General features: G+C 46.4%; 1 protein-coding gene across 1 annotated transcript in view; it reads left to right on the forward strand.

Moving 5' to 3' along the window:
* The window catches only part of tinagl1 (tubulointerstitial nephritis antigen-like 1), a 14,391-nt gene extending 4,456 nt beyond the window's left edge, over positions 1 to 9,935 (forward strand). Inside the window, exons 3-12 of the mRNA XM_019895992.1 lie at positions 1,438 to 1,504; positions 2,646 to 2,738; positions 2,907 to 3,021; positions 3,635 to 3,761; positions 3,875 to 4,025; positions 4,546 to 4,735; positions 5,026 to 5,071; positions 6,408 to 6,531; positions 9,551 to 9,596; positions 9,701 to 9,935. Coding sequence (XP_019751551.1) covers positions 1,438 to 1,504; positions 2,646 to 2,738; positions 2,907 to 3,021; positions 3,635 to 3,761; positions 3,875 to 4,025; positions 4,546 to 4,735; positions 5,026 to 5,071; positions 6,408 to 6,531; positions 9,551 to 9,596; positions 9,701 to 9,874 — 1,133 coding nt within the window. The 3' untranslated portion in view covers positions 9,875 to 9,935. The remainder of the gene's footprint in view (positions 1 to 1,437; positions 1,505 to 2,645; positions 2,739 to 2,906; positions 3,022 to 3,634; positions 3,762 to 3,874; positions 4,026 to 4,545; positions 4,736 to 5,025; positions 5,072 to 6,407; positions 6,532 to 9,550; positions 9,597 to 9,700) is intronic.
* Positions 9,936 to 9,940: the final 5 nt, after the last annotated feature.

Consider the following 9,940-nt stretch of genomic DNA (forward strand, 5'->3'; position numbering starts at 1 on the left):
GGGGGAGGGGGGGGGGGGGGGGGGGGGGGGGGGGGGGGGGGGGGGGGGGGGGAGAGAGGGTGTGGGGGGGGGGGGGGGGGGGGGGGGGGCACAGACAGGCCACGGGGCTTGGAGGACAGGAGCTGTAAGAAAGGCTCCTTCCGTCGTCCTAGTCGATCATTTTCTAAACACTCATGTCTGGAAAATTCCCAGAATTTTCTTGACGAGTCACCGTCAGAGTTGCGACTAACGTGTCATGTGACATAAGCGGCTGCCTTCACTTTACCTTGATGGAATTCCGCCACCGCCAACCTTACTCCACCCACCCTCCTCCTCCCCCAGGCCTTCACAAACTCAGAGGGGTCCTCGCTACGAAACCCCCTCGCACCTGACCAGGAAACCTTGCGCACCTCGTAAATTCTCCGCCGGCTCATTCCGAGAATTCCGACAGGCAATCGCTCAAACTTCAAGCCTAATCAGCGACATTCCCCACAAAAGAATGTTACAAACATTCCGATGGGAGATTAGGAGGACTACTTTGTAACCAGGCTTTCAAGGGTTACTTGCGCGACTCCGCAGTCTGCGCTTTCCTCCAGAGTCCTGAATTCTTCCTTCCCACAATCAAGAAAAAAAAATGTTTTTTCTGACCTACAGTATATTTCGAAATTACTCCCAACACGCACGCAAACACAAGCTGCAGATTTGTACTCCACAGTCTCCGCATTGCTGCAACACCCAGTTTCATAACTGCCCACAGTCTCTTCTCTAATAAGATTGGTCTCCTTACGATGGCCAAGAAAGAAATAGCCCCGATTTTACCCTTCGAGGATACACAGCTGGACGTGCTGGACACTCAATGACTATACTCCACATTCTCCATTTAGCCACACCACTCAAGTTGTTTTGCCACAGTGTCCCCCGAGATAAAAGTCCGCAACGCCACCAAATGCCAAAGTGACACAAATGAACTGTCCACAGCGTACCCTGATTGTCCACAGTGTTCAATTTGCTGCAGACTGCCCTTAGTCTCCTCTTGGATAAAAATGGTCTCCTTTGACCTGCAAGTGAAGAACTCTCTACAGCACACCCTTATTTATTTATTTATTTAGTTAGTTAGTTAGTTATTTACTTAGTTAGTTAGTTAGTTAGTTAGTTAGTTAGTTAATGGATTGATGCAGTCGATATGTGGTTTTCCCAGTTTGATGCGGTTTTAGTCAGACATTTAGCGATGGAATCAGTTCTTTAGTGAGAGCAAGTCAGAAACCGGCAAAGTCCTCACTGGGAAACGGAAGAGAAGCGAACAGCACATTCCTCCGCTGGATTACCGGAGCTCAGTGCTCCTTAACCTTCCTCTCTGCCTGAAAACAATACTTACATATCACACTATTGTGAGAGCAAAGCAAGTTTGTGTCTCAAGATTTCAAATTTCAACTGTGAAGGTTGTCTCTCTCCTTTCAGGGTCCTGTGAAAGAAACGGGAACAAGTTCCTTTCGGGACAAACATACAAGGACAACTGCAACTTGTGGTATGTTTAAAAAAAAAAAAAAAATGTAGCCTTCACTTATTTCAACATAAACGTTATCTGCTGTTGATCCGTTCCCAACTGTGACGCTTCTCAAGGCGGCTTGGGGGAATTTGGACAGGAAAGATCCAAAGAAGTAAGAATAGAAGCTAATGGATAACGGCAGACGAGCAAACACAGACGCCCAGATGCTAAAAATACCCAGAAAACGTCACGTATGTTCTCGAACCACAAAGGCGCCTTGTTCGTGTTATCACGCGCGCCAAAAACCGACAACTCCTACTTGCTCTCGCGATCATTTCCCAAAGGCGTATCCTCCCATCCCGCCTGAATCACAACAGGCAGGGAGGAAGACTTGGCGTCCGCTCCTCCCTCCTCATTAGCGGCTGTTGAGCTCATGCAGGTGCTTATCGGGGCCTTCCTGCGCTGATTTCGATTTATTTAAACCAAATTTTTTTCCATGTATTATTCCGTCCTGTGAACTCTACGGAGCAACAAATGACAAACCAGGGGGGGAAAAATGCTCAGATTTTTCATTATAGTTCAGCCGATTGGGGCAGTTACGATTGCACCCTGTGAACTCCGCCTAGCAACAAGTGTTGAACCTTAAAACGGTAGTTGTAAAGTTTTACACTGAATTATTTTACATCTAGCAAACGCTATCCAATGCCTGTCGTGGCTTTTCTGTTTATTCGAGAGCGGTTATCGAATGAACTGGATTGATGTCTTAGCATTGGCCAATGGGAGCAGTTGTGATGAATTCTGCCTAGCAACAAATGATTTCGTCAAGAAGACGAATGCACATAAGGCCATCGATCTCGACACCTGTGAGCGAGCTTAAAATGTCGCAGCTGGCTATATTCAAATGTTGCGACGTTTTATAATAAATCCTTGAAGATTGGGCAGTTTCTGCCATTTTCCTGTTTTATATTTCTACATATGTATATGATAATTAATGCAGAAAAGCGACTCGGTTGAAAGAGAAAAATTCATGTCCGTAACGTCGTCCTGTTTATTTTTATGCAGACAGCCTTGACGGCTATAAGCCAAGTTTTCTATTGACTTCAGCTTTGCGATCTTTGCCGAGCAGTAAGGCAAACTTTTTTTTCTTCTCTTTTCTCATTTTGTTTTGTATCCTTTGTAGCACATGTGGCACCACTGGACGTTGGGAGTGCGAACAGAACGCCTGTCTGATGGACAGCAACATGATCCAGGCTGTCAACAGAGGGAATTATGGGTAAAACAGATGCAAAGATTGTCATTTTTTTCAGTATCTGGTACTTTTGGTGCCATTTTTGGGGGGATGGTGTGCTGTGATATTTTTTTTTCAATGTAAAATATATCACGGCTTGGTTAATACGGTTATGTCGTACATGATGGGACCGAATGATGTGGCTCTAACCAGGTGGAGGGCCGCTAACTACACCCAGTTATACGGCATGACGCTGGACGAGGGCATCCGCTACCGACTGGGCACGCAGAGACCTTCCAAAACCACCATGAACATGAACGAGATCCAGGTGATGCGAGATTCTCAAGGGCGTATGTACGTCACGTCGGTGGATTTTGTTTTGTCTTCGTAACTGGGGCCCAGAGATCAAAACGTCCCGTGTGCTCATCATGCTGGCGGGTCGGTATGCATTGTGTGCACTCTGGCCCGGTGCATTACATAAGACCCCCAAGTAAAACATGGAAGGGATAGTCCGCGACTTTGCTCCAGCGCACCCCCACCATCCCCCTTATCCAACCCCCTCCCCGCCCCACAGCATTCCATTCCACCTTCTTCCGCCTGCAAATCATCACAACGCCTCCTCCTCACGTTTTTGTCGTTGTCAGCGTGTCGCTACCTGCACCTGTGTCGCGATCAAAAGCGTTTGCGAAAGACCACTCAACCCAACCCAATTCACATGCTCATGTTACCACTTGGCGTTTTGGTTCATGAGCGAAACAACCGCGTGATTTCACGACTAAGACAACTTATATAGGTGGACTGAGATAGTCGAAGGTGTGGTTGTTATGTTTTGATAAATTCAAATGACTATGCGGACGACGGCATTAGCTTTCAGGTTGTCACGTTGTTCGTCGTGATAAATTCTTGAGGTGATGGAGAAGATTCGTCTTTCCTTGTCTCAGATGAACATGGATCCCGAAGGCGACGTCTTGCCCGCCAGTTTCAACTCGGCTGACAAGTGGCCTGGCAAGATCCACGAACCTCTGGACCAGGGCAACTGTGCCGCCTCCTGGGCCTTCTCAACAGCGGGTAAGCTACAACAAGACTAATACCCCCCCCACCCCACACACAGTTTCCCTCAGAAAGGAGTTAGAGACCTCAAAATATTTTCTCTTGATTTTCTTTTTCTTTCTTTCTTTTAGCCGTGGCATCAGACCGAATCTCCATCCAGTCCATGGGTCACATGACGCCTCAGCTGTCTCCGCAGAACCTCATTTCCTGCGACACCAGGAACCAGGGCGGCTGCGCCGGGGGCCGCGTGGATGGAGCCTGGTGGTATCTCCGCCGCAGAGGGTATGTTTCTGAGCCATGCCCCTCCAAATAATGCCTACACTGGCCAGTTGCATCACAGAACTTAGTTTGTACCTTTTTTTGGGGAGAACCTTTTTTCAAGAACTAAGCCGATGAATCATTTTTTGAAAATAAAGCTATGCAGTCATATGCATAGTCATTGAATCTTTCCAAAATCGACAGTCATGTTTGTCACCTACAAGGAAATCAATGTTCTTGCTTAATCCATTAAGTAACATGATGCTGGTGTTAGCCCGTTACCCTAAATGCTAACATTATGTTAGTCATTTCAATCATTTTCAAAAATTCCACTCACACTCACACTTGGTTTGCTCCAAGTCAAGCAATGATTTCCGTCACATCCGTAAAGAAAATAATGCTACTTTGTTGCTAGCTGGCTCGCCAAAATGCTAAAGTAGTGTAGCAAGCTAAGCTAACTAGCTACTCGTGTGGTTCTCTTACAACAGGTGAATTCCGTTCAAATTTTACGTGTCGATGACTGTTTTGGGTTTTGTTATTTCAGGGTGGTGACAGAAGACTGCTACCCATACACCCCGCCGCAGCACACGGCGGCCGACGTGGCCCGCTGCATGATGCAGAGCCGCTCGGTGGGCCGCGGAAAGAGACAGGCCACGCAGCGCTGCCCCAACGCGCACCACTACCAGCACAACGACATCTACCAGTCCACGCCGCCCTACAGGCTCTCAGCCAACGTAAGCGCAGCGCCGCGTCAAATCCATCATGCGTCCAATCATGTGGAAAAGTAGGGCCCTTGGCTTCCTTATTTGGGCAAAGCATCACCTTATGTTGGCTTGCATTGACCCGGCGATGCTAAACGACAGCTGATGCCTCCTTCAGTCATCCGAGCTCGCCTGTGAAGTCAATAAATCAGGCATTAAGGACATGGAGGGGGGCGGAAGGGGTGCGACGATCAATCTTGTTTTTCGACTTTTAGTGCACTCGAGGGATGTAACGATCTCTCCATTTATGTTGTCTCTTGTAGGAAAAGGAGATTATGAAGGAGATTATGGATAATGGCCCCGTGCAAGGTAAAGTCATGTATTCTCATTTATTTGTCCATGTGTCCATTGGGAGATATTTAAGACAAATATAAAGTGAACAGTTACTATTCACATAACAGTAGCGTGTTAGGTTTAAGTGCGCATTAAAAAATAGGACGGTAATTTTTTTTTTTTTTAAATCAATGAAAATGTTTTTTTTTTTTCATAAAAGTTAAAGATGAAATGCAAAGGTATTGTACTAAGCCTCCTCCAACTGGATGTCATGTGACTACTTTGCAGTTGGCGGTCATCTGGCCGGAGTGAGCAAAATTACGAATGCTAACACTAGTTCGGCGTCACGAGAGCAATTTTAGCCGCAAATATATTTATTATATATTCATTTATTGTGCACATTGTAAATATTGTAATTTAAAAATTGCATGTCAATATTGATTTTACAAATGCTTTAAAAGATTCTTAGGTACTGGGTGGGATTAACCTGGATTTAAAAGCATTTACACTCTGGGGCTGACTTCACAGCTTTTTCCATTTGCGTGCAGCATCACAGCTAAATGCTGCTTCACCATGTTTACTTGCCCCTCTGGCATTTCATTCAAATTAATATTTCTTCTTATACTCGGGACCTAAAGCATTTTGTGATATATGTGGTCCAAAAAAAATAATAATCACACAAATTCATCCAAATGTGCACTTTTTTTGTGGGGGGGGGGGATAAATTAATATTTCTTCTTATACTCGGGACCTAAACCATTTTGTGATTTATGTGGTGCAAAAAAAATAATAATAATCACACAAATTCATCCAAATGTACACTTTTTTTGGGTGGGGGGGGGTAGCATGATGTCATCGGGTCTCACGTGCCGCAGGAGGGTTTTTCTTGTCCGGCTTTGACCCCGGTCAGCTTCCGTAACTGTGCTCGCCTCACAGTCTGGTGCCCATCTGGACCACTGTCAAGTTTCCCTTCACTAGGCGAGGCGCGCGTGTGTGTGTGTGTGTGCGCGCGTGCGTGCATGTGTGTGTTTCACTTCTTGTCTGATTGTTCAGAAAGGCCAGGAAGACGCGTTGGCTTCATGACAAGTTTCCTTTGAATTCCGAAAACAAGCGCCCGTGTGCTGTGTGTACGTCCAATTGCTGATTGTCTGTGTAACTTTTTTCATAATTTGCGGGGCGGCGGCGACCCCCGGTGTCTAATGATTCCCAAAAGAGGACATTTGTGATACATTCTTATTTTTGGAAGAGTATGAAAGTCACACAAAGGTAACGGGTGAGCAACATGTGCCCTGGAATGATGTGACTTTTTCGCAAAGGCGGTTGTCGTATATTTCAGCAATGACAATAAAGTGTATGTGACTATTTGTCGCAGCCATCATGGAGGTCCACGAGGACTTCTTTGTGTACAAGAGCGGCATCTACAAGCACACGGACGTCAGCTTCACCAAGCCGCCGCACTACCGCAAGCACGGCACGCACTCGGTCAGGATCACGGGGTATGTAAACGCGGCTCGCGCTGGAAATATGAATCCGGGTTGAAGACCCCCACCCAACCACAACTCCCGCAAGCTCCCGTCTCCCTCCCCCATGGTCTCGTAAGAGTGTAGACCGCAACTCTGTAGACGTCTGCCACACCTGGCTTACCTGACTCGCGTTTCCGTCATCACTGGGCGGACGAACGTCTGCCACTCAGGAATGCTTTTTTTTTTTTTTTTTTCTTTTTCCCCTCACCGCATCCGAGACAAAACACAGTCGAAAACGTCGAGACTATCTCCAGACAATCAGCCGCTTCGGGGTCTCTTTTTCATGGAATGCGTGCGGGAGGTTTCGACTTGTAAAATGTCAGTACTGCCACTTTTCCTCGTGAAATATTTCACTCATCCGTCTGGCGTCAATGACACGTTACTTACCAAATTAGGAAAATTGAGTGGCTTCTTCCTAATGGGTCCTTTTAATGAGGCAAAGGAATGTGCACACTCCTAAGCCGTTAAAAAAAAAAAAATGCATTCTCAGGTGGTCAAGCACATGCCAAAGCAACAGGTGGTGCTCAAGCCCATCCGGTCAATTTAGCCAATCAGATGCCTGAAGAAAATCATTCCCGGAATAAGAACAAAAAAAACATCTGAAGTTTTTGTGTGAATTGACGCCATTTTATTTTGTCATGTGGTTGCACAAAATAAAATAATTTCGATCCAGATCATTTTTTTTTATAAGTCGATGTCCAGGCCAGATGATTTGATTTTATTATTTGACAAAATAAAACGGAGTCAATTCAACACGCCATTTTTTTTTTCAGCGCGGCACCCATTAGCTTAGCGTGTCATTCCCGTTTCACACACAGACATGATGAACCTTCAAATCACAGGTGTCAAACTCAAGGCCCCGCGGGCCAGATGTGGCCCGCCACATCATTTTAAGTGGTCCGCAAAAGCACATCAAAAATGACAACTTCCACAATGCTTGCTAAAATCTGTCCCAAAATTTCAAATTTTCAGAGGTAATAAGTAATGTAGCCCGCAACAAAAATGAGTTTGACACCCCTGTTTTAAATCATGTCCCGATTATAGCGTTGAGGCTAAAAACACGAGTAAGCGTGCACAGCGTCGAACGCGACAACGTGAATGCGGCAGGGACCAGAGACGGTCGTTTCGGGGGAACCCGAGTCGCCCAGCCCGTGGGCGTCGGGAGTGTTTTGATAACGGTACGCGTCCCTTTAAGCCGGCAGCCTGGGAAAGTTTGCGGAACAAGCATTGAGCTTCACTGTGGTGGAAAGGGCATTGTCTGGGGTGCTGATCCCGAGCGCACCGGGCAGAAGATCGGGGGGGGGGGGGGAGGTCAGGATTGGGCCAAGAGGGTCGAGTTTTTTGAAGCGAGCTGATTCGGCATCCAGCGTTTTCCAAACGGACGATAACACAGCCCAACGGATTAAACATGGCAGAACATTTCCTTTGGGATTGTGAGAAACGTTCCTCAAATTTCTTCTTTACACTAAATCGACGACTTTTGGGGAACAGTTTCTGCGTCCAGATCCCATAATTTGCCGGCTCGCGTTGTTCGCGCAGCTGCTCGAAATATTGTCGATGAAAAAATCCGAAGGTCCTGACTGACAGGCGACGATGTCCGAATCCGTCCGGTTCCGAGAATTCCTTTCCCTCCTCTTCGGATAAAAGATAAAACGGCATCGGCTACCGGGAGTTTCTCAGGGGGAAAACAGAAAGTTCCGGCTTGCGAAAAACAGGATGGGAATGGGCTCAGGGAGGGTCGATGTTTTGCACAAGTTGGCAGTAGCGAGACACGGTGGGAATTATGACGGCGCCTTGCCAAGATATCCCGAGTGCATAAACATTGGCAACGAAGACGGGGACAGGTGAGGAAGGGCTTTTTTTTTTTTCTTTGCTTGCTTTTTTTGAAATATTTTTGGGCTCAACCCAGCATCAGCTTCCTCGCAACCTGTCCTCTACTTGCCGTTGTAAATCAGGAGAGGGGAATAGAGCTATTTGGGTTTTTTTTGAAGATCCGATGACAGAAAGTTGTCTATAAATCTTCCCTTTTGGAGGATGTTGTTGTCAAGTGCTTCCTGTTGAGATGAGTAATGCTGGGATTTTTAAAATTCCATTAACTCAGTCGCATTTCTTACTACGATCTCTCTCTCTCTCTCTCTCTCTCTCTCTCTCTCTCTCTCTGACTTGTCTTTCTTTTTCAGTCCTCTCAGAAATTATGTTGTACTTGAGTGCAGGAATGTTCTTTAGCAAGCTAACTTTTTCAATTTAGCGTAGCAAGCTAGCTCTCTCTCTCTCTCTCTCTCTCTCTCTCTCTCTCTCTCTCTCTCTCTCTCTCTCAGAAATGATGTACTTGAGTGCAGGAATGTTCTTTAGCCAGCTTTTTCAATTTAGCGAAGCTAGCTAGCTAGCTAGCTCTCTCTCTCTCAGAAATTATGTTGTACTTGAGTGCAGGAATGTTCTTTAGCAAGCTAACTTTTTCAATTTAGTGAAGCTAGCTAGCTTGCTAGCTCTCTCTCTCTCTCTCTCTCTCTCTCTCTCTCTCTCTCTCTCTCTCTCTCTGCCTTGTCTTTCTGTTTCAGTCCAGCCTTCTAATTGTATCGTCACTGGTGAGCAAATTTGGTGGGCAATTCTGTCACGAGTGGACCCACAAAAAAAGACCCACAAAAATAAATGTCTGTAGTGTAGAAGCTGCAATTTTTTGTTCTAAATGGCCATTTTTGTGTCTATTACCATCTTGGAATTCTGCATGCTTGCATTAGTTCGATGATTGACAAGAAGTTGGGTGGGCATTTCTAACATGACAGCGCGCCTGTCTTAAGGACACTTCACGGAAATTGAACAGGAAGTGAGACGTTTGAGAATGAAGCAACCATTGGGACCAATCGGAAGCAGATAAAGACTTCAGAGTTGGATAGTCATTCTCATTCCACTTTTTTAAAAATTTTCTTTTCTTTTAATGAATGTAATTTAAGTAGCGTAAAAATTCCAAGACCATATTCTCTGCTTTCTTCAGGTGGGGTGAACAATGGGACTCAAACGGCGCTCCCAGGAAGTACTGGGTAAGATGAAGAACATGCGCTTCCTGTCCTCTTCAAACACATGGCGCAGCGTATCCTCAACGTGAGATCATTTATTTATTTATTTATTTTTGGGGGTGTCAAAGGTCGCCGCCAACTCCTGGGGCAAGAACTGGGGCGAGGACGGTTACTTCAGAATCGCCCGCGGCGACAACGAATGCGAGATCGAGACCTTCGTGATCGGCGTGTGGGGCAGGGTCACCATGGAGGACATGCACGATCATCACCAGCACCAGCAGCAGCGTCGCCGCCACGTTTAGAGCCCCCACGGGAACCACAGCAGGAGCCTCAGAACCTCACCCTCTTAGCCTCCCACCCGACCCAAC

This window comes from Hippocampus comes, unplaced genomic scaffold, assembly GCF_001891065.2.
Source record: "Hippocampus comes isolate QL1 unplaced genomic scaffold, H_comes_QL1_v1.1 scaffold16, whole genome shotgun sequence".
Classification (NCBI taxonomy): Eukaryota; Metazoa; Chordata; class Actinopteri; order Syngnathiformes; family Syngnathidae; genus Hippocampus; species Hippocampus comes.